The sequence below is a fragment of the Chelonia mydas genome, chromosome 1 (assembly GCF_015237465.2).
Source record: "Chelonia mydas isolate rCheMyd1 chromosome 1, rCheMyd1.pri.v2, whole genome shotgun sequence".
NCBI classification, from domain to species: domain Eukaryota; kingdom Metazoa; phylum Chordata; order Testudines; family Cheloniidae; genus Chelonia; species Chelonia mydas.
The window spans coordinates 250,811,293-250,836,545 of record NC_057849.1 but is presented as its reverse complement, the minus strand read 5'-3'; the positions used below and the strand labels follow the sequence as shown (position 1 = coordinate 250,836,545).

The 25,253-nt window shown below is 45.7% G+C and overlaps 1 protein-coding gene across 3 annotated transcripts in view; it reads right to left on the bottom strand.

Annotated features, from left to right (window-relative positions):
• RFX4 (regulatory factor X4) overlaps positions 1 to 25,253 on the bottom strand; it is a 131,751-nt gene that overhangs the window by 88,457 nt on the left and 18,041 nt on the right. For all 3 annotated transcript variants that reach the window (XM_043542267.1, XM_037880166.2, XM_037880158.2), the window contains exons 2-3: positions 16,623 to 16,709; positions 2,681 to 2,741 (exon numbers count right to left, since the gene is read on the bottom strand). In XM_043542267.1, the coding sequence (XP_043398202.1) occupies positions 2,681 to 2,741; positions 16,623 to 16,709 (148 nt within the window). The remainder of the gene's footprint in view (positions 1 to 2,680; positions 2,742 to 16,622; positions 16,710 to 25,253) is intronic.

Genomic DNA, 25,253 nt, shown 5'->3' with positions numbered 1-25,253 from the left:
ACAGTACACCTATGAATATTCACTCTTCACTTTTTAATTAATTCTGTTTGGCCATACTCACTCACCCTTTTCATTCACTGACCACAAACATCTGAGAGACTAAATTTCTTTGGCATAGATACTTGCAGAAAGTGATTTTCAGAGTCAAATTATACATCAATTTAAATTTGCAAGTCTGAGCGAGTATTTGCATCAGAATTGTTCATGGGTTTCTCCAGTCAGAACACTGAATACTCACAGTAAGTTGCTCTGGATCGATCCATAGTCAAATAAAATGAAAAATTTCACTGAATAAACTTTAAACAACAGATGTGAGGAAACAGCAATCTGCTCATGAATATTCCACATGCAGGAAAAGAGGCAAATTCATTGGATAGATTATTCTTTGCAACGTATTCGTTCAGGTCTACAGTGAAGCATGTTGGAGGTAGACCACCAACCTAATTTTTATACTGGGATGGATAAATGAGAACCCCCAAATTTTGCAATTGGGTGCTCAAATTAGCATTTAGAAACCTAAAATGGGTATTTGAGTGCCTAAGTGACAATCTAAGGGTCCAAGTGCAAAATTGGGTACTCTTGTTTGAAAACTGGCTCTTTGCTTGATGTCCCTTTAAAGACATGAGTCTCAAGAGGCTGACACAACAAGGTAAGTATTCCAACATTTTGCTAAGTGAGATATTGTATGGCAATAATCCATTTGTTACCTGACATACTGAAAATTACTGATAGCTGAAGTAGAGTGGAGATAACAATAGCCCCTCAAGTTATTTGCTTTGGAAAGTATTAAAACAAGTCCGGGGACACTGATTTCCAACAGGGTACCTAGGGTCCAATCCAAAGTCCAATGACTGTTTCAGTTGACTTCAGATCACAATTCTAGAGCCCAATCCTATGAGATGCAGAGCACTTCCTGCAAGGCACTTTGTGTCCTCAACTCTCTCTGAAATAAAACTAACAAAAATAAAAAGACAACCAAAGTAGAAGACACAAGCTACAGAAATAGAGCTCAGAAGATTGTGTCATCATAACACAAATGAAAATGCTGCAGTAAATAAGTGTGACCAGGTGGAACATCCCTCACTTATTCACAGTACAAGACACAATAATGCTCTAATGCATTCTCATCTACTTTCAACCTTGCCCCTCCCTGCTCCACCACCTAATTTCTCCTCTCACTCCTTCCTGTCCTCCTTCTCCCTGGTGGGATTATGACATGTGAGGTGAATCACACAGTCAAACTCCAACTGTTCTTTTTCCTCCTCTACCTTAAAGCATTTGGACTGCATCTAACTATTGTTGCCAGCTTCCTATTTGCACAAAACCCAATACCCTTGCCCCACCCCCTGCCCTGAGGCCCCACCCCTTCTCCAAGGCTCCACTCCCATTCACTCCATCCTCCCATCCCTCTGTCGCTCGCTCTCCCCCACCCTCACTCACTTGCTCATTTTCACCCGGCTGGGGCAGGGGGTTGGGATGTGGGAGGGGGTGAGGGTGTTGGCTGGGGATGCAGGCTCTGGGGTGAGGCTGGGGCCGAGGGTTTCGGGGTGCAGAAGGGAGCTCCAGGCTGGGGACAAAGGGTTTGGGGTGTGGCAGGGAGTATGGACTCTGGGCTGGGGGTCCAGGCTTCGGGGTGGGGCCAGAAATAAGGGATTCAGAGTGCAGGAGGGGGATCTGGGCTGGGGCAGGGGGTGCAGGCTCTGCGGTGGGGCTGGGGATGAGAGGTTTGGGATACAGGAGGGAGCTCCAGGCTGGGGCCGTGGGATTCAGTGTGCGGGAGGGGATTCCGAGTGGAGGAAGGGGGTTGGGGCACAGGAAGGAATTCAGGGTGCAGGCACTGGGAGGGACTTTGAGTGCAGGAGGGGGCTCAGGGCTGGGCACTGGGGTGTAGAAGGGGTTTCAGGGTGTGGGTTCCGAGCAGCGCTCATCTCAGACGGCTCCCCGCAAGCAGTGACATGTCCTTTGGCTCCTAGGCGGAGCACAGCCAGGCGTCTCTACGCACTGCCTCCACCCACAGGCGCCGCCCCCACAGCTCCCATTGACCGTGGTTCCTGGCCAATGGAAGCTGCGGAGCCATTGCTCAGGGCGGGGCAGTGCATGGAGCCCCCGTGGCCATCTCTCTGCCTCGAAACTGAGGGACATGTCGCCACTTCCGGGGAGCCACATGGAGCCAGGTAGGGAGCCTGCCAGCCCCGCACCAACTGGACTTTTAACAGCCCGGTTAGTGGTGCTGACTGGAGCCACCAGGGTCCCTTTTTAACCAGGCATTCCCTACCAGACACCTGGCAACCCTACATCTAACAGGGGTGGACATAAGCACCTGGTTGAGTGCTTTGCTGAATCAGGGTCTTGAAGACTGAAAAACCCTTGGCATTTATTTTTCTTTATCTTTTTAAAATTAAACAAAACAAACCAAAACCCTCATTGCTTAGGTGGCAAATACATCTGCCCAAAAGACTTATGCAAACTGGATCTGAACTTGCTCCGTATACAAAAAACATAATTAGGACAACCAGCAAGACACATTATCATATAGAGTGTAACTGCATAGAATGCCCACATGCAGTGAAAACACTATTGCTTTGTGAGGTTTCTCAGACCTACAGTCTTTTTACTTGGGGACAGAGCAGGAAAATGATAAGGAATTATCAAAGGTTTTTTTTAAAAAAAGGAGTCTTACCATTGCAGAGTAGCTGGAGTCGAGTGTGGTTTGGATGCTCTGTTATTTTCTTTTTCCTCATCTATTGAGAAATAAAAAATGGTATGTCATTTCAGTGGGAATTGCTCAGGCATTTGTGAGCTGATAAGGAACCATCTATTCAAAGAATTCTGTCAGACTTCACAGCCTTCCAAAAATAGAGACTAAATTCTGGAAATGTGTAAAACGGTCCCCCTAGACTAGTTCACATACATGCTGCTAAAACTATGCATATTTTGGCTTGCAGCAGGCCCTGACAATTAGAGAGGAATTGTGCATAGGGGTTATTGTTATGTCATATGTAACAAACCCCCCACCCCAACATGGTCATAAGAAGAGTCAGAATCTGGGACCTTCAGCACCACAGCACACGACCACTCGAGCTAATGGAGCAACTGTTCCTCAAGTCCCATTAATTCTTATAACAGTTAAAAAATAAATTTAAAATAATTCCTGAGCAAATGTGACTTGCAAGGCTGTACATACTCAGGGATGTTAGATGGTATCAGAATCCCCCTCAGAAGGGATGTTTAAGTAATGTACAGTACATCTCTGCTGTCACCAGAACCCCCAGATGTATTGATATCGAGGTTCATCATTTCCTAGTTTGTAACAGTACATGGACCATAGATCAGACAGCACATCTCCTCAATATGCAGGATTGACTACAGAATATTAACAATTTAACCCAGCCCTTGAGTCATGTCTGAAGGCCATCACATGCAGTAATGGTCAATTTCTCTGCGCTGTTTCCATAATATATTTTGGTTTTTATGGGACAGGGTTATTAGCCCTGTGCCTAACCCCCAACCTGGAGGACCAGGGTGTCTGTTTTGTCTGGTCCCTCCCGCACAGACCAATCCAGCATGTTTGAACCTGCCAGGAGCAAAAAGCCCCCCTCCCTTGGCACAGACTCTGGAAATCATCAAAATACCACACCAAAACCAAACTCAAGATTTATCAGAGCTGTGTACTTTCAACCTTGCTTTAGAGTGCAGAATGCAGGGGAATGACAAAGTATGACATGTCCAAACTATCTTCATTCCATACAACCTGTCTCAGAAAAATCCTCCAAACCTTTTGGCCCAGAACAATCTCAAACCGAGACCTATTCACACACTGCAGCCAAGCAGATATGAGCACCATCATTACCAAGAGGCGCTGGAGACGGATTGTCCATGTGCTTCAGATGGAAACCGATTCCATCACCAGAATAGCAATAAGATGGAGATCTGAAGGCAGGTGAAAACAAGGCTGCCTGAAAATGACATGGCAAAGAGCTGTGGAAGTTGAGCTGAAAAACCTGGGGCACACTTGGGGAACCATTGAAAGACTTGCCAGAAACACACAGGAATGGAGGAGCTTCGTTGCTGCCCTAAATGCCAGAGGCATAATGGATACTAACTAACTATTGAGTCATGCCAGAATGCTCTGGAATGCCTTTTTGGCACTTTCTGGGGGAGCCAGAATGGCACCTAGTGGTACTTCCTGATCTTATTGGGTACTTCTTGAGGACTGCATTCACCCCCTGTGTTAGCCAGCCTATTTGCTAGAACTTTGGCCCCCACCATTCTGCCATGTGTTGCTACACAGCTTAATTTTATACATCTTCCACACTTCTCCTGGCTAGTCCTCCTAGCTTCCCCACACCCATTTGGGGAAATGTTGGTGTAGATCTTCTTAATATAATACTTCCTCAGCCCTGTCAACTCCTAATGTTCAAAACCCATGAGTCAGAGGCCAAAACAAAACCAACAACAAACCAACAAATATTTGCCCCCAGGTTTCTGAATCATGAAGTGCCACATTTTCCAGGTTCTTGCTGTACCACAAGGGCTAGAAATTTGGATTTTTAAAAAAACCTGAAAGTGGAGAGCCTCCCATAATCATAGGACTCCAGAAGCAGGGAATTAAAGAAAAACACCAGATACCACAATACTTGAGATAAAAAAATTACAATCACAAAAACTGGCAATATTGCTTCCTCTCCTTTCTTACATGCTTTGATGAGCAGTGAAATAATTAACAATGATGCCATTTAAAGTATCACCATCCCAGTTAGCACCCACTTAAATGAATGGCTCAGCTCACATCTTAAAGCTATTGTTTCTGACTCTCTGCAAACTCCTACATTCCTTCAGTTACACTCACTTCACCTTTTGAAGGTTTTCTTTGCAATCATCATAGTAGGAGACCAACATTTTTTCAAATGAAAGCAGAAACTGTAGACTCTCTCCGTGCCCTTCCTCCTACTCAGCTAAGCCAGGCGGGTTGAGGACACACATCGGGAAACACTACTCTACTTAATACTGCCCAGCACTTAGGCCAAAATTTTCAAAAGTGATTTTTGAATGTTTTGAGTGTTGAACTTAAGACTTCCTTAAAGGGGACTGATTTAGGTTATATTAAAGGAATGTTCTCACTTGAAAGTTAGGAAACATCAGATTTATGCTCATCTGTGCAACCTTAATTCTGTCCCCTTGTGCATAGGCATATTATATAGTCTTTAATTACATTACCACATACTGCTTTTTTCCACAGGACACCTGCCTCATTCCGCGCACAGGACAGCTGCACAAGTTTAAATACAGTTTTTAAAAAGGTAATTTCACGGGGCTTATTTGAAAAGGAAAAGGGTGAAAACAAAACCTGTTATGTGCAACTGTAACAACTCTCTCACCGGGGGAGTCTGCCCTGAGGGACTCTCTCTCTCTCTCTGTCCTGGAAGTTGATGAGGTCTAGCCCCTTGAGGTGCCCCTGGGGGATGGGGAGCAAACATGCTGCTGGGTCTCAGGGGCACCCAGCTGGTTTCTACCCAATATGGTGCTCGCAGAGGGGTTACGGGCCACACCCAGGGCGGGAAGGGAAGGGGAGCCCAACCTAGTTTTCCCCCATGACAGCCACTCTGGAATCTCCCAGACGTTCCCAGGACACAGTCTGCTGCAGCTTTGACATGGGCAGCGTGAGGTCAGCCTCAGGGCACGTCTACACTACTAAGTTAGTTAGCTTAACCGACATCGTTCAGGGCTGCAAAAAATTTCACATCCCATTCGATGTCATTAAATCAACCTAAACCCCACGTAAACACGAATAGGTCGATGGAAAAATTCTTCTGTCGAGCTAGCTACTGCCCCTCAGGAAGGTGGATTTACTATAGTGACTGAAGGACCCTTCCATCGCTGTTATAAATGTCTACACCACAGTGGCATATAGCAACACAGCTGCAGTGCTGCTGTAGCATTTCAGTGTAGACAGACCCTTAGAATTGTGTATGTGTGTGGTTATTCCAGCAGGCTGCCAACATTTCCCTGAGGGAAAATGAATGAGAGAAGGGAAATGGCCATTTTTAGCAGTTTATATCTCAGCAAAATGTAAACAGAATTTTGTGAGACAAAGAAGAGACACTTCTGTAGCTGGAGGGCAACCCTCCCGTTGAACATTAAAAGTGTTCTGCAAACAATAGAGGTCAGAGAGTTTGCAGAGAACAGATCACAAGAATCTTGCATAATGGAAAGTGTTTGGCAACCCAAGTACAGATATCACTACCAGTCCCCCTACAATATGGCACTATCTAGCTTTTTTGCACACCAATGTCTTTTCCAATGCTGCTGATTTTTAAGACATAAAATCTATAAACAGATGCATAAAGATGGCCTCAGTTATTATTTCAGAGCCATGCACAAGAGGCCAGAATTTGTCCCTAAGCCTCCTCTTCCTGTTATGTTTAGGGTTATTCTCCCCAGATGTAAGGTCAAACATTAACTTAGTACTTTCTATTTTATTGTCTAATTTATTAACAAAGATGGTAAACAAAATGGGAACAAGTATCTGACCCGTGAAACCCAGTGGATGCTATTCCCTCCACAGACTTCAACTTTTAAATTTATTCTTTCTGTTTTGTTCAATGGGCTATCTTTTAGATGCTTATTATATTTTCATCTATGCCAGCTTGGTTTAATTTTCCCTTAGGATATCACGTGGAACTGTATGAAATATCTTACCAATATCTAAATTATACAGCAGTATAGTCACTACCCCTATCCATTTAGTTGCTGTGTTTTCATGTAAGGAACTATGAGCAGGTGCCTTATCCAATCTGATAGCAAGCACAATTTATACACTATGAATAGTCCAAACTCATTCCTCCAATGCACTTAATTTTATTAACACCAAAAATTAATGATAAGATCACAAACCCCAGGTAAAACCTTCTCCTAAGGTTGTCTGTTCCTGGGTTCCTCCTTTCAGACTTTGCAGCCCACACACTGGTTTCGGTTACATCATAGTAAAATCAAGAAACTGAGATCTGAAGGAGCTGTTGCTGGTTCCAGAACAATAATATATATGAATCCTGCAATCATTTTTCATTCCTTTCTAACACTTGGAAGCAGTGCTTAATTTATAATGAAAGAGGTGCTGGGGCTCAAGCAATTTTTTTTTACTTTCATAACTGATGCAGCAAGCTCCAGAGGTGCCAGGGCTCTGAATTGCCAAGCCTAGAAGTGCCAGGGTTCAGCCCTGGCAAGCCCTGACACAAATTAAGCACTGCTTTGAAGTGGAAGTGAGGAGAAGGCAATCCCATGGAAGGAGAGGTTGAGGAGTAGATTGGTTTTTGTTTGTGTTTTCAAGGGGTGGTTTTTTGGTGTGGATAGGAGGGATAATTGCACCTGAATGAGGAGCCATGGGGGAGATGGGTTGTACGTATGAAATTAAACATGCGCCGGTATGCCTTTTTGTGTACAGGTTTGCCTACTTCTCCTGTATACAATATCATCTTGTGATCTCAGTAGCTGATTGAATAGCAGAGCCATACATTATAGTTAGCCTTCTTTTCATAAAGAAATAAAACCAATATTTTTTTTCCTATTTTGAAAAATTGACATGAACTTGGAGATGGAATGTTCTGTTTGAATCTTGCCTCAGGTCTGGTTCTGCAACCATTCATACAGCAAGAGCATAATAATGCGTGTCATTTCCCTTTACTTTTATGTTTATTCTTTTATTGCTTCACAGCAGAACAGTGCCTTACATTAAAATAAACTACTGTCATTTAAATGAATGCTAAGAACTCTGTAAAAGAAATATAGAAATGGGAACAAGTCCTGGCTCAAGGTACCTCCAAAACCAGAGTTCTCAGTACCTCTACAGCTGCAATTGTAGAAAAGCACTTGAAGTCCTGCGGGCTATCCCAATGCCCCATTCGTGTGTATGCATGCACACACTTGCGTGCACACACGGCCGCTGCATAGCACTTTAAATGGCATCTCTCATCCCCAGGAGCTGAGCTAGTGAGTCGGCTCTCCCAGTGACATATATCCAGCAGTCAGGGTGCTGCCAGTGGACATCAGCTGAATTGTACCTTCAGGACAATGGCTGGCTTTGACAACTTTCTATTCGCACAAAACCAAACACCCTTGCCCCGCCCCTCCTCCAAGGCCCCACCCATTCTCCAAGGCCACGCCTCCACTCACTCCATCGCCTCCACCCTCTGTTGCTCGCTCTCCCCACCCTCACTCACTCATTTCTCCGGGCTGCCTCAGGCGTTGGGGTGTGGGAGAGGGTAAGGGCTCTGGGCTGGGGGTGCGGGTTCTGGGGTGGGGCCATAAATGAGGGGTTCAGGGTGCAGGCGGGGTTTCTGGGCTGGGGCAGAGGGTTGGGGTGCGGGGGGGGTGAAGGCTCCGGCTGGGGGTGTGGGCTCTGGTGGCGGGGGGGGGGGATGAGGGATTTGGGGTGCGGGAGGGTGCTCCACGCTGTGGTTGAGGGGTTTGGAGTATGGGAGGAGGCTTCAGGCTGGGGCCAGCTGGAGTGCAGGCTCTAGGGTGGGCCCGGGCATGAGGGGTTTCGGGGGGGTTCAGGGCTGGGGCAGGGACTCGGGGTGTGGGCTTACCTCGGGCAGCTCCCCGTCAGCGGCGCAGCAGGGCTAAGGCAGGCTCCCTGCCCGTTCTGGCTCTGCGCTGCGCCCGAGAAGGGGCCAGCAGGTCTGGTTCCTAAGCAGGGGGGCCAGGACGCTATGTGTGCTGCTCTCACCCTCAGGCACCGCCCTCCCAGTTCCATTGGCCAGGAACTCCCCTTATACCTGCTGGGACATCAGGGAGGTACCGACCCCTCACGTCATCCCCCTGCAGTCCAGTGGGTGTGACAGGACCCCTGAGGGGCTATGTGGGAGCAGGGGTCAGATTTGGATGAACTCCCTGAATTAGGCCGAGCAGCTCCACAGTTTTCAGATGAACAGCCCCTTCTCCCCTGTCAAATTTCCAGACTAGGTCTGACTGTTCTTAGGATTGGTGGGCCCAATGCTGAAATGAGCTAGACCAGGGGTTCTTAACCTTTTTCTTTATGAGCTCCCCCCCTCCCCCCGGCACATGCTATAAAACCACCACAGCCCAGCTGTGTCACAACAACTGTTTTTCTGCATGTAAAAGCCAGGGCCAGTGTTAGGGGGTAGCAAGCAGAGCAACTGCCTGGGGCCCCACACCACAGGGGGCACCGCGAAGCTAAGTTGCTAAGGCTTCAGTCCCAGGTGGTGGGGCTTGGCCCCGGGCTGTAGTCCCATGTGGCAGGACTTTGGCTTTCTGGGCCCTCGCAAGTCCAGTGCCAGCCATGGTTGGCAGACCCCCTGAAACCTGCTCACAGCCCCCCCAGGGGCCCCAGACTTCTGGCTGAGAACCACTGAGCTAGATTAAGGTAAGTAGTTACCACATCTCTCCCTCTTATGTAGCCATGGTGAGAATCTGGCCCCGAGGGCAGATCCTGTGTTCCTTGTACAGGCTGGGAGTTTCCAAAGCACCTACGTGACTTAGGAGCACAAGTCTAATGGACTAGAGATGGTTGGAAAATTGACTTTTTTCCGCCCCATGAAAAATTTAAGTGAATTTTCCCCAAAATTTCCAGGGGACAATTTAGACTTTTCATTGAAAAATTGAAAACCAAACCCAGAAAAAGTTTCAGTTTTTGGTAAAAATTGAATTTTCTAACAAAAAAAATGCAAGGAAAGCAGATACTTTCAGCAAAAATTTTCATTTAGCCTAAACCCAATTTTCTGTCAAAAATTTTCCACTGGAAATTCTTTTGATCAGCCCTACCATTGTCTTGCAATGGAAGCTGGACTGGTAAATCACTTTTGCTTCTGAAAATCCCACCCTATGGCAAAACAACCAGGGAAGCCAATAGGAACATTTTATGGGTAAGGACAATGAGGTCAGGCAACTTTTGTCTGAACTCTAATTTCTAATGGCTTTGAAGATGCACACAGCAAAGGAGAACGCTCTGAGAGTTCTCTACAGATTTAGATTTATACATTCGGTAAAATGGAATTAGTCCTTCAACTATAATTGAATGCCCTAGAGACTGTCTAATTGTAATCTTCCTTACACTACTAGTATAATAGGATAGCATACACTTTATGAAAGATGTGGACAAATAGGAAAGTCCAGAGGAGAGCAAACATGATAAAAGGTTTAGAACACCTGATCTATGAGGAAAGGTTAAAAAAACCAAACACTGGGCATGTTTAGTCTTGATAAAGAAGACTGGGGGTTGGGGGAGGGGGTTGATAAGTTTCCAAATATGTTAAGGAATGTTATAAAAAGGTCTCTGGTCAATTGTTTTCCATGTACACTGAAAATAGGATAAGTAGTAATGGATTTAATTTGCAGTAAGGGGAATTTAGATTAGAACTTTCTGACTACAAGATTAATGAAGCACTGGAATGGGCTTCTCAGGGAGGTTTTGGAATCCTCATCATTGAAGGTTTGTCCCACCTATTCTTAAAAACACCTGTCAGGGATGGTCTAGGTTTACTTGTTCCTGCCTCAACACTGGGGGATGGACTTGATGTTTCAAGGTCCCTTCCAGCCCCACATTTCTATGATTCTATAATTCTGTCACAGAACATTAAAGCTGAAACCTTCAGAAAACCCTAAATTGTAATATCCCATCCCCAAATCCTGCTGTTCTGCAGAATATGCCAAAGCAGAGGGAACAATAAAAGTTATTTAATTTCGTTTACTTGACAGAAGATGATGCCACTCCCTTTTACTAGAATTTTTGAACAATGGGAGTGCAGGGGTTAGAAAACTGGAAGCTGATAAGGCATTAACCTAGAACACTGGTGCTAGGCCAAATACTATGTGCCAGCTATGCGCAGAAAAGACCCTGAATGCAGGGTAAACAGGGTAAGGGGGGGCAGAGAGGCTGGTCAATCTGCAGCTACACAGTTTGACTAATACTAGTCATCCCTGTCTTCCACAAAGAAGCAGGGGAGTACAGCAGCCTTGATGGGCAGGGTGGGGGAAGAGGGAGAATGGCTGGGGATATCTCCCTCGGGAAAGACCCATTTTCTCAGGCTGTGGTCTTGGACAGGGTACTGATTTTATGAGCATAATCTAACTATAGGAAAAGATGTGTCAGGGGGAAATGAACTCTATAGCTTTTGCCTAAAGCCTCACTAAAAGCAAAACCTTGGAAACAAGGCTGGGAAAACTATAGTGAAAGGCAAACAGGGTGCTCACAAGAACAAACATTCTTTCACTTGAGATAGCACAAGACATGTACAGATCCAGACAAAACAAAATACACCAATATGCCATTTCCTGCCTCACTTTCCTCTCCACTCTGGAGTGTTCTTCAGGATTTGGGTCAGTATCTTTCTGGAGTTCCAGGTCCCCTCTTCAGGACTCCCCTCCTTCAAGACGGGCTTCTCCTCTTTATCATAGAGCCGCCTGACCTGGAAGAATGAAATCCCAGAGGGGAAACTTGGCCCTGCAAAGACACTGACTCACACCCTGAAGAATACTCCAGGATGGGGAGGGAAGTGATGGAGGGCATAGCATATACGTATTTTATTGTTCTGGCTGGATCTGTATAGTTCTTTTGCTATCCAAAGTAAAGAGCAATTGGTTTTGGAACCTTTGCACAGTCTGTGTGTTATGTGCTTTCATCTCTCTCGTGTCCCCGAAGGGGTAACCATAAGCCAGAGTGCCCTCAAAGTTGGTGCTCTGGGAGGGGCATGCTTAAGCTACTGGAGAGCCTGGGCAAGCTGGCTCTAGTCACAGGGCCTAGGCTCAGCTCTCAGAAGGGGGTGCTGGATAGAGGATCTGCACCCCAGGAGTGTGCCTAGAGACCCAAAGACCCAGGAGAGTGCCTGGACTCTGCTCAGACACAGGAAGCTTAAAAGCACAACGGCTCAGTGTGTGGGCCCAAGACAGCAGTCTGGTGTGTCTCTGGCAGGGACAGCTTTACCAGGGGCTGTGACAATAAAATCAGCTGACAGAACTCACTGCCACAATTATCACTAAAGTCAAGAACTTATCAGAATTCAAAAAAGGCAATAAGACATTTATATGGACAAAAACCATCACCAGTCACATTACATGGGGGGGGGGGGGGAAGGGAAGACTTTTAAGGGATATAAACCCTTCTGCTTCAAGGCATAACCTCTAATTAACGTAAAGTTAGGAAGAAGTTTCTCTCAAGGATGGATTATACCATAATTGCCCACTTTGTGGTTTTTTGCAAACGTCTTCGGAGATATCGGATATGAGACACTGTGGAAGACATGATACTGGATTAGATGGGGACCTCAGTTCTGATTAGCTATGGAAATTCCTTTCTATATATGTTTAAGAAAAATGAGAAAAATCTATCTGCTAATTTAGGTGCATTGAGTCAATGTCACTTTTATGGCTGTGGGTTTTGCAGCCACGGCTTCTGTGGGGGTCTGCAGGCATGGCATCACAGAAAGTCCTGAGGTTCAAAAATCAGTCCCAACGGTCTGAATAAGTACCCTTAAAACTGCTGTGGCTGAGGTGAAAAGCCTGCAATTAGGTATGGATGCTGAGCCAATGACTTCACATCAGCCCAACAAGCTACCAGATATATGAGTGACTGACACATGCTCATACAAGCTCCTTTCACACCTCATGTATTTAAAGGCACATCGGGAAATGGAATCAGCACAGAGACACTTGAAATATGGCACTTCTTTCCCTGACCCTGATTCTCAGAAGACCCATTACAATACACTGATAAACAATGGAATACAGATGGAAGACCCATTGCAAAATACTGATAAACAATACAAATGGAATTTCCTTGGCTTACCAATGAAGTGGCCATTTTAGATGCTCAAGGGACACCTGGGAGTTAGAGGAGGTTTAATACTTGCCAAAAAGCAAAAGAACATTACCCAAAGTGACCTCCACACCAGTTAACTCCACCTGCAGTGGAAGGACTAGCCAATCAAACAAGCCCAAACCTGCCCAGCACCAACATACTCTTTGCAGATCCAGAACAGAAAACTCTGGAGTAAGAGCTACCCGTACTATAGGGCATTAATCAGACAGGGCCTGATCCGAAGCTCAAAGTTAAAAGAAAGACTCCGACTGGCTTGGACTAAGGGCCTGATCCAAAACTCACCAGAGTCAATGGGAATCTTTCCGTTGACTTTGATGGGCTTTGGCCTGGGCCTGCAGAGACCGTGAGCGTTCTGAAAAGCAGGACTGCTCAGCGTTGAACTCTTTGGCTATTAGGAATTAAGTCATACCAGGCGTCACTTGAAAGATGGCTATACTCAGGTTTAGCACACAGTGTGAAATTGATGTTATAAGCATAGGCGGCGAGTTACATCTCCATGTGGTGCCTTAACACCAGCAATATTCAGAGCCCAGGGGCCCAGCTCCACCAATATTTGGGGCCGGGTGTTCCCCCAGCCCCACCTGCCGCCCCCCCATCCCCTGTGCCTTCCCTGAGTGTCCCCCGGCCCCCTCTTGCTGCCCCCAGCCCTCCTGCACGCCTCCCCGGGCCCTGGAGCAGACTGTCCCTGCCTCTGCCTCTTCCATGCAGCGCCATGCTGCCTCCCTTCAGCAACTGCTGCTGCAAGGTCCTAGTGCCCCCCATCTCCACTGCCTGGGCACACTGACTCTGAGCCTGCCCTTGCACCTCAGACCCTTCCCTTTTCCGGCGGGACCCTCCACCAGCACAGGGGGCCCCTCCGCCTGCAGTCACCGCTCCTGCCCCAGGCTGGGCAAGGAGGCAGCCCCATCCCCCACCCCCAGTGAGGCTACAGTCAGGGGCAACAGCAGGGGAGGAGGCGCACGCAGCACCCACTGGCACCCACCACGGGGGAGAAAAGGAAGATTCCTGGACCTGAGAGGGGCCCTAGGAGCACATGCAGTGACAGTGGTGGGGGTGAGTGTGCTGCTGGGGGGGGCAGGAAAGGGGAGCTCCTCCCCCAGAGCTCGCTGCTGCCGGCAGGGAAAGGGCTGGGGGGAGTCCTCCTCTCTGGCCCCTGTCCCGGAGCAGCCTGCCTGCACCCCAAACTCATCCCCAGCCCTACCCCAACCCAGAGCCCACACCCCCAGCCAGAGTTTTCACCTCCCCACCGCACCCTCAACCCTCTACCCTAGCCCTGAGCCCCTCCAGCACCCCCAAACACTTATCCCCAGTCCCACCCAGAGCCCTCATCCCCCCGCACTCCAACCCTCTGCCCCAGCCCTGAGCCCCCTCCAGCACCACAAACCCCTCATCTCCAGCCCCAGCCAGAGCCCTCATCCCCCTGCACTCCAACCCTCTGTCCCAGCCCTGAGCATCTCTAACCCCGCAAACCTCTCAGCCCCAGACAGAGCCCTCACCACCACACTCCTAGTCTTGCCCTGAGCCCCTCCCACACCCCAAACCCCTCATCTGCAGCCACACCCCACAGCCTTCATCCCTGTACCCCCTTCCTCCGCACCCCCTCCCATCCCCAAGCTTCCTCCCAGAACCTGCACCCTGCACCCCAATCCCCTGCCCCAGCCTAAGGCCTGCACCCCAGACCTCCTCCCCCACCCAAACTCCCTCCCAGAGCCTTGGGCAGGTGCAGGGTGGAGTTTGGGCAGGGGCAGGTTCTGAGCACCACCAAAATTTCTACAAACCTACCACCCCTGGTTATAAGATATTAATGATCTCCGTCTACATAAAACACGGGCAAACAAATGGTTGTTGTGAATCTGCCAGAATTATTTACAGAGAAACTCAATTAGAAGAACTCCTTAATTTCTAAAATAAACCCTGGCAAATGAGTGGTCCTCAGCTAAACTCATCAGTTTGCTTCAGTGAATTACAGCATGTGTTCTCAATTTTGGGGTCACAAACAAGTGTCAGGAGATTCCAACCATTCTTCTCTTCCCATATTTCTAAATTAGAGGGTTGTCCCCCTAGAGCCCTGAGCAGAGGGGAGCAGAGTCCCTGTGTAGAAAGGACCACTGAATTATTGTACTGTCATATCATCAATATCATAGCAACTGGATATCCTCAGAGTATTTAATTCTCCCTTAATGCAAAAAGGGTGTGTGTGTGACGGGGGGGAAGACAGTCAGGTACATTGGATGCAAAATATGGGGTGGGAGGATTGTTTTTCTTAGTTTTTAAAAGCATAGTAAAAAAATAGCTTTTTAAAAAAATTCAGTTAAGAGTGTTTATGTTTAGACCTAAGCAATTGCCTGCAGGGTAAGAAATGCAAACTTACATTGTAGCATGGGCTAACACATAAAATGCAGAGACGGAAAATGACTTATGATGTTTATTTTCTCTCCCCAAATTGAGTAAAATGAAAAGAAAAAACCCAAATGGGGAAAAGTAAATGTTGAATTAAAAAAAAAATTTAAAGGGAAACACCTTAAAAATCATTTCTGCCTGATTTTTAAACTTGTTACAAGCAACAACTAAAATTGCTATCACTGAAGATAATTAAAATATTTTTTTCCTCTGACTAGATTTAAAATGGAAACTGTCCCTTTAATAACTTAAGGTATTAGTAGCATTGGTAAGGGCATATTTAACATGTGATTGTAATCTGAGAGAGTCTAATTTTTAAACACATAATGTACACATTAGGAAGGATTTATTAAGCCACTGTTTATTGTTTTATTCTGCGTTCCAAGTGTCTAGTGGTCACCTGTCAAAAACAAAACAGATTTTGTTCTTGATCTAATCCTGACAGTTGCATTTTACAGGTCATAACTTTTTATACAGTGGACCCCGAATCCTGCAACCTATTCTATTCAGGCAGACCCCTGTGCCCACACAGAGCCCTACTGAAGCCCCGACTCAGAGTATCCTGATCTAACCAACAGACAACACTGCTTCCTTCACCGCTCTTCAATACATTTTTAATGGGAGGCTAGCAAACATTCTAATGAAAACATGTATAAAATTATCAGTTATCGCAGTAACCTGGCTCTTTGGACTACACAACTGAAACACTCTTTCATTCCAACAAGGACTGGATTTGGAAACCTGAATATACACTATTTTACAGTCCTCAGATTGTAAGCTGTTTGGGGCAGCTGTCTGTCTGTACAGTGCCTAGCACAGTGGGATCCTGGTCCACGACTGGTGTCCGTAGTTGCTACCACAACACAAATAATAACTAATAGTTTTAAATCACGTGGAGAGTGTAACTGCCTTTTTGTGCTGTACAACAAGATTCACTTCATTTACCAGATCATCAACTTGAAAAACAGCACAGTGCAGCTAAGTCTACACCTATGCTGCGATCCAAGGCGTGCTTGCAGTACTGCTGAAAATAGCAGTACAGATGCGGTAGCCCAGGCTTTAGCAAGGGCTGTACAAACATGCCAGAATCCAAGGTATGTACTTGCGCTGCTAGCCCCTGTTGAAGCCAGTGACCCCATGTCTGCACTGCTATTTTTAACTCTGTCAACATGGGCATTCCTACCTGAACTGCAATCGCTCCTTGTATTGCAGTGTAGACCTACCCTCATTATAAGGCATGTAATTTTTTCTTTATATATTCAATGTCATGATGAAATAAAGAGAGTTTTTGAATGTAAGCATCAGTGTTACAATGGCATGTTTAAACAAGTTAACTTCTGCACGTGGGCATACCCATAACCTCACTTAAACGGAATGAAAAATTACTTACTTTCATCATTAGAAACATTCCCCAGAGAGGTGTGACTGGAATACCGTTTGTTTTCACTTTCATTGAGACATCTTTCAATCCAGCTCTCTGCAAAATAACAAAATTGCTTTTTTGTCTTTTGTGTAAATACAAATCTTTTGAATGATCTGAAGTCTACAATACAGTTAGGCTTGCCAACTTTCTGACTGCAGAAAATGGGAGGGAGTTGGGGTGCGTGGGGGGAGGCTCAGGGCTGGGGTGCAGAAGGGGGTTGGGGGTGCAGAGCGGGCTCTGGGCAGCACTTACCTGCGGCGGCTCCCAGAAGCAGCAACATGTCCTCTGTTTCCTAAGCACAGTGGCAGCCAGGGAGGCTCTGTGCGAGGCCCTCACCCACAGGCACAGTCACCGCAACTCCCATTGGCCGCAGTTCTCGGCCAATGGGAGCTGCAGAGCCGGCTCTCAGGTCAGGGGCAGCATGCATGGCCTCCCTGGCCGCCCCTGCACCTTGGGGTGCAGGGACATGTCACCACTTCTGCGAGCCTTGCGGAGCCAGCACAGGCACGGAGCCTGCCTTAGCCACGCCACCAACCAGACTTTTAACGGGCCAGTCAGCAATGCTGACCGGAGCCACCAGGGTCCCTTTTCGACCAGTCAAAAACAGGACACTTGGCAACCCTAAATACAATCTTTTCTTCTTCAATGCTTAGCCAGATAGTCGGCCGTAGCAATAATTTGCCATTTGGTCTGTTCCTGCACAACCGCAAAGGCTTGACAGCCTGAGAGTCCAACATCGGAACAGACTTGATGAACCCTTGTATTGGAGGTCTCCCCCCAAAGTCCAACCTGTACCTCATTGGGGTAGAGGAAGTGTAACATCTGAAGTCGGGGATTGCTCATTGGAGTTATGCCATCAGCGATGAAGGCTTGTCCGAAATATCACCTTGGGCATTATGCCAGGTGGCCAGATCCAGCGTAAACCCTGAAAATGATGGCTAACACAGGCGGCAAAGATGCAGGGCAGCAGCTGCACCTAGCTACCCGAGGCAAAGGAAGTTAGAAAGACTCAATGGCTCGGATTGCACAGCGTGAAGCCAGTACTGGCAGACTAGATAAAGGGTTGCGTTACCGCGCCTCCGTCTCATCACAGTGAGACGAGGCATTTCCCGGGATAATCGTTCGCTCTTCTCAATACAACACAGAACCCAGGTTTTGCTAGAGGCCTTTCGGCTGGATTTCACTCAAACCTTGCCCAAACCCACATACAAGTCGAATCATCTTCCTGCCTTCAACTATCAGATTTCTGTTTTAAAAAACTACACAGGCTGAGTGAGATGTGTCCATGTACATTAAGAGTCTTCTTCATGGAGACCAATAATTTCTCTGACACATAATTTAATGTGACAAGACAAATCAAGGGCCCTGTTCTCCCGAAATGCTTTCAAAATTATGCAGGGAATTGAAACAAATGCACTATGCATACATTTCTAGGCCTCAATCTTGCAAAGACTTATGCATGATTTCAATGAGACTCTTCACATGTATAAAGTTAACCAAGTGTGCAAGTCTTGACAGGGTTAGAACCCACACAGAGGCCCAATCCTGGAATCAGATACACTCAGGTGGACACTTATCCCCTCACGAATTGCTCCTCCCAGCAGATACAAGGGTCTGGCCATGGAGCTCTGATTACAGGACTGTGGCCTTAGATGCCAGGTCTTAAGGGCAAGGATTGTATCTTCTCATGTGTGTGCTTGTACAGCTCCTAGAACAATGGAGCCCTGAGTCTGGCTGGGACCTTTGGACACTACTGCAATTAATGTAATTCTTCCTCTCTGGTGGAACTGACCATGGCCATAGGTGGGGTAGGAAGAGGGTGAACACAAGGCTGCAAAAGTGGCCCCATACTTGCAGCAGGTAGCAACGCAGCAGAGAAAAGACTAAGAGTAAGTGAAGTTAGTCAGACCCTGGTATATAGCAGATAGCCAGGGCCAAGAGTATTGAAAGGGATCTGGATGACCACACACTCACTTTACACCACACAGCCTACATGAGAGACCTAAAACATTAATTTCAGGGTGCAGTGATGGGCTGGCGGCGGTCCAGGGGATGGTTGTCTGTGAGATTTAGCATCCTAGTGGGTAAACATGAGAGCACTGGCATTTTGCGGGCAGCTCTCTGCATTGCTAAAGTGTATCCTGTGGTTTTAGAGTGCTAATTTGAGGGTATACTTTGAAGTTATAAAAACAGGACATGTACAACTTTGGTTCAGAATTGAATTTGAATAAATAAAGACGTAAGCAATCGTGGCCAGACAACACCCATGAGAGCAGCCTCATGCACCCAGATGCTCACACACGCACGCAACAGGGGTCCATACAGAAGTACTCAAGAAGGGCAACGTGAAGCAGCAAATCACATGTTTGCCAGGACCCTACCATAAGTCTTCAGTTATAGTTGGGCACATGCTGTTCGAGCTGGTTAGCCCCTGGACCTCAGGTCGCAGCAGCTTCATGTTGCACCACCCCATCTCTCTATTCCACGTGGCTTCCTGAAAGGAATAATGTGGTAGTGCAGCCTTCATTCCCTTAATTATGGCCACATCTGCATGCACCACCTCCCCTTTCTCAACTGTTTGCAGGTTCTGTGCACAGAGGCAACACATTCACCATTAGACTGCAGAGCACCCAAGAAGTATCAGACCCATAATTCTCTCATTCCTACAGTTTACTCCCCTTGCAGATGAGGATTTTCCACACTTTTTCAGGAAGGCAGCTAAAGCAAACAAACACTGCAGCAACATATAGCTATTGTTTCTGGTAGGTTTATACCCTCTCCGGAAAGCTATTCCTCTTTCTATCACATCCAACATGGCCATACATAAGACCACCCTGAGCCCAGTGGCTTAAAACCTTACAATAGAACCTTGATAACTAATCTGTACTTTACTCAATCACAAACCATAAGTCTGGCTTTCACAGAAGAAAAGATCCCGTTGAAGTTTTGCGGCAGGTAGATCCAGTACACTGGCTAAGGGCCATATGCCACATTATCTCTGCACCATGTCTGGTGTTCCTGCCACATGCTCAAATTGACCCAGTGGTGCTGCGAATCCCTCCTGCTCCTTCAGTGCAGTGGGGCAGAGGGATAGGCCCTCAGCACCAAAGAGGAACCAGGCACTCAGGATTACAGCAGAGTGAGGTCTGAGAGGCCTATGAGAAAGGCAACCCCACCTCTCTGACCTTCAGAGAGCAGCCTGTGCTGCTTATACGCATCTCATGGCATTGAGCTCAGCTGCCGGGAGCAAAAGCAAACATAGCTGCCACCACCTCTGAGCAGATAGAACTGATCCTCTGTTCTTCATCCTTCTAACAAGAACTGTGTGAGTCATCCTAGCAACAGGGAGCTGGCAGTAGCCATCTGTATTTATCTTCAGTGCCTGGGCCTGGGGCTGGACTGGGGGCAAAGCTTTTTCAAGGTTTTATTTGGTGGTATTTTGCTTGTCAATATCTTTACACATACTGAACCCACTGTCTTCGATTAATACCATGACTTAGATTCATTTAGAAGGCTGACAAACTATAGTTTGCACAATCCCCCCACCTCTTAATGCAGTCACCTATGGGATGAGACACAGTCGCTGTTTAACAATGTACTGCAACCCTAAACTTAGTGGCAGATCCCACACACCACTATCTGCAGCACCCTGGGTTTTCCCCTGTGGTCTCACATTCAAGTGTCTATCAAACCTCTTCCAGTATGAAAAATTATTTGACCTGCCAAGCAGCAAAGAATAGAGGAAACTAACCCTGAGTCTCAATGTTCAGAGGATTACTGGCAAATTTACCATAGAACAGAGCACATTACAGAACCTGGCTGAAAAAGGTCTGCTTCTTTAAATGATGTGACTGGCGTTATGAGATGAGTGATGGAGATCTGGCTATCACAGCCAGTGCTAATTGGTGCAATCAGACATTCAGCCAGACATTTCCTGTGCACCTGGATCAAGATTTCCAAAATTGGGTCCCTAAAGTTAGGCTCCTAAAACCATATTTAGCTCCTGTAATAAATGAGCTTTGCAAAAGGGCTGAGCATCCACCAGTTCTCACTGAAGTTGCAACAATAATTTGCTGTATTTTTGCTTGAAATCAGCAGGACTCTGCCCATGTGGATCTAATTGTGGCATCAGGGCACAGATTTGCAAATGAGGACGGAATACATATTAGATTGTTTTGTAGAGCCCACCTGCCAGGTAGTTTTGGCCCCAAATTAACTGTGGAGGAAACTATTTTTAGCTGTTTTTTTTTTAAAGTTTTTACAAAACCTAACATCCAACAGTAATAAGAATATTTTCGTGCATTTCTTAAAAAGCACAAACCTGTTTTTGCAGAAATTTAAATATTGCCATCTGGGACTTGCAGAGCCCAAATATGGCAGCAATGCGCTAATGAAAATTTTTTTTAAAAAAAGGAGCAAGAGAGAAACTGACTAGAAACAAAAGTGAAGCTGGCTGGTCTAGTTTAGTTTCTCACCTGAGCAAAAACAAAAAAAAAAACCAACAACAATAAAAAAACAAACTAAAAAGTGAAAAGTAAGTTTGATTTTTAAATTCTCTCAGATCTTAATAATAGAGGCCATGACCCTATAAAAACAACCATATAGGCAGACCCTGAATGTGCACAGACCCCTACAGACTTCAGCAGGGCTCTAGGCAGGCCTTGAGTCTCACTGTATGGTTGTCTTTTCAGGATTGAGGCCTAAGTATTGTTCTGTGACCTTGGGGTCTATGTATTGGTTGGTTAGCACAGCCAGGCACAGTCCCAATAACAACAATGCAAACATGAGCTCCATGAAACAACAAAAGCACATCTATTTATTGCAGGAATAGAGTACAAAGGCAAATCCCCTCCTCCTGAGAGGGCTGTTTCACATTCTCCCTTCCACAGGAAGCATGCACACTCATCCGCCCCTAAACTTCCTCTAAGAGTTACTTCCCAAGGCAGAAGTCCTTCCCACATGGGAGGAGTCAGACATTTTATGGGCTGTCTGTGGGTGTGCTTAGTAATATTTAATACAGTCACCCCATGGGGACTCAGTATAGTAACGCAATACAGTAACTCTGTTACACTATTAGTAAAGAACAGAGGTAAGGATTTTTTTAAATATAGTTTTTGAGATGACGGTGCCTCTTTAAATAATAAGTAAATATATCAGGGACTAAAAGTGGACTGTCAATCAACCTGTCATTTTACATGCTGCATTTTGCAATTGTATATTTTTTGGTATCTAAGTGAAGACAAGCCCATTATAAATATTACACCATTTCTGTATGACCGAAAGAAGCAGATTCTTAAAACCGAGGTAATTTTTCGTTCTTGATTCCCCTGCTAAATAACTTGAGAATAGGACAATTAACTTCAGAGTACTTTCATAAAGATGGTTTGAAGGTGTTTCCTCAAAGTAATAAGCATTTCCTGGACTAAATGAAATTTGCCAAGGTATTTATCATAAAGAATGAGGCTGAAAACCAATGTATTTATTAGCCCAAAATATTTTTATTATTGTGTCTAATGAAAGCACACTCAAATTGTTTCTACGTGGACATTTTTAATGTTCTAAATTAAACTCAAGCTTTTATTTTTTTACATTCTCTCTCACAGAAGATTGACAGCATAATTTTCTTTCCTGGTTTTTTCTCTTCTCTGTCATGTAAATGTTGGCATTTTTCTGCTTCAGCTAAAGGGATTGAGACGCTGAAGTGACAGAGGATGTTGTGAAGGCCAAAACTATAACAGGGTTCAAAAATAATTGGATAAGTTCATCAATGGCTATTAGCCAAGATGGTCAGGGATGCAGCCCCATGCTCTGGGCATCCCTAGCCTCTGACTGCCAGAAGCTGGGAGTGGGCACCAGGGGATGGATCAGTTGATGACTGCCTGTTCTGTTTATTCCCTTTGAAGCACCTGGCATTGACCACTGTTGGAAGACAGGATACTGGGCTAGCTGGACCACTGGTCTGACCCACTATGACTATTCTTATGTTCTTATATGTAGTGTTGGCAAACAGCTTGAAAAAATTCTCAGTACAGGAGCTAATCGGAGCTGAGAGATTACTGTAACCAATAAGACTTTGTAAATTTGTATATTCAAAGACTAGCTATTGAGATTGAGATAGACAGTGGTTATGTAAATTCCTACATTTGACTGGCTAATAATGACTGTTCGCCAGAGTAGATTGTAGTTGATGTTATATATGTGAATAATTGTACTGAAGGGGAATTCACAGAGTCATAGATTTAAGGCCAAGAGAGACCATTATGAGCATCTAATCTGGCCTTTATTTTGTCTCAACCAATCACAGTGCAGGGATTTTCCACCAGTTATGCAATATTCTGCAATTTGAATGTGGTTGTATGATTGGCATAATCATTGTATGGTTATTTCTCAATATCCATCATGCCAATGTGCAAATCTCTCCACTCTGTAAACCTGGAGTGATTGGCTCCTGAACTCAGAATTTTCAAGTGATTTGACAACAATAAATAGGACCATTTACTTCAGCTTTGCACAAGGGATCAGGATTCACCCTATATGGATTGCTTCAATTTGCCGATTGCTGAGTCACCTCTGAAGTGGGATATGGCTGCTGTTAGAGCTAGAAATGGGCCAAAGGAAAAACTTTTGATTCAACCACCCACACACTCCGATGGTTTGGCAATTGAACCTGAATGCGATCCATTCCTACTTTCTGTTTATCGCTTTAGTTATAACCTCCCAACAATACTACAAAGCAGATTTAAAACTGCGTGCTAAGCAATTGAAGTAGAGGGGAAGTTAGGTCTACAGATTGTGAATATTGAAAGCAGAAACTGGCCTGCACACCATTACTCTTGCAAAGAGTGCCATGAGATATTTAATATCCAGATGTAGTCAAGGAGACTTCATTTTACATTTTACCTGAGAGATGGCAGTTCCTACAACACACTGAACCTTACTACTGTGGGGGAAAGTATTGTTGACCTGACCCCATCCCACTCTGTGACAAGACCTATGCACTATATGCAGCATAGGCAAGAGCGGTAACGCAAGAGGCCTACAGGCCTGCATCCTGTAAGACTTCGCTTAAGCTAAGAGTATTTGCATATGCTGGGCTGTGGTATTTTGACCCAGATAACAAACTAGGCCAACCTCTAGCCTAGCTCAAGTTCCTAGCTGTCCATTATATGCAACCCCCGCCCCCCGAACCTGCAAAAGCCTCTAGACAAAACGCTGCCACAAGCAAAGTGCAGATCTTTCCTGGAAATTCCTGTGTGTGACCATCTCTGTCTCCTTCTCCCTGCATCCTTATATTCAAAAATAAAAGGACCTCAGACTGTTTGAACCAAACAGATGGTGTGACTCGTTTTCCACAACACTACCATGCTGTGGTATTGGTTCAATATTTTCAGAGGGAAGAGTTCCATCTACTACAACAGTCACCACCACCTCGTTTTGCGGCCAATCCCAGTGCTGACTCAGCCAGCCACGATTAGCTATTCTTGTGACATCTCAAGCCAAGAGGGTGTGGCTTGGGACAACAAATATGGTGGGTATAAGGAGGGACTGGATAGCTCAGGGGACTGCCCCTAGGGTATGGAATCTTCCATCTCTAGTTCTCCAGATCAAATGAAGCCCTTCACTTTACTAACCAAATATCATTACTGGAGAAAGACTGCCCAGTGCCCTGCGTGAACTCACTTGGTGATCTTACACCTGTTCCTAGTGGGTAAGTGTTCACATCAGAAAAAACATGGTTCTGATAGGCCCCTGTGGTAGCAGACTCTGGAGAAAGGCTGCTGACTGAGTGGTTTATGGAGACTGAACACTTTTCTCATCTCTAGCCTGAAGCACATTGATATGAAAGACCCTTGCATTCCTGCTGCCCATGTGGGTGGATAGAGAACTTCAGCCTCCACAACTGTGGTTATCACAATGGAGCGACAATCCTGGTATGGGGTCTTTGCATGCTATTGCAATGCAAATAAGTAATAATGATAGTAAAAGGAAAAACAATAGTACATCTTATTCTAATATTTCTTCTGGGGAAAAAGAAGTCCACACATTACAACACTGTCACGACCCAAATCAAGCAACCATACTAACACAGAGGACAAGTCAGGACTTTTAAACTCCCAAGCCCTACTCTCGTTAACAGAACAAAACACCGTTGGCCATTGGTCTCTGCAGGACAGCCTCACCAGAGTATACCCAGCAAATCATTAAGGGTCTATTCCAGCACCCACTGAAGTCAAAGGACAAACTCTCATTGACTTCAGTAGACGCAGGAGCAGGGCCTAACAGCTTTCAACCGAAACACAAAAGTTTACATGATAGGATCTAATTGTTGAACATAACATTACTGGAATAGGGACCTGAGTAAAGCCCACTGAAGTCAATAGGGTCTTTCTATTGCTTTCAGCAGGCTTTGGATCAGATGCTAAATCCATAAAGCACTACCTATATATAAATAAAACTTTCCCCCGTTTTCTCCAGGAGCTAAGCCTTCAGTGTCTTTGTTATTTATTTATTTATGAATGCTACTGGTGGTGACGAAAACCCTCTAGCAGGGACCAGAATGTAACAGGTCTATAGTTATTTCATGAGTCTGCAAACAGA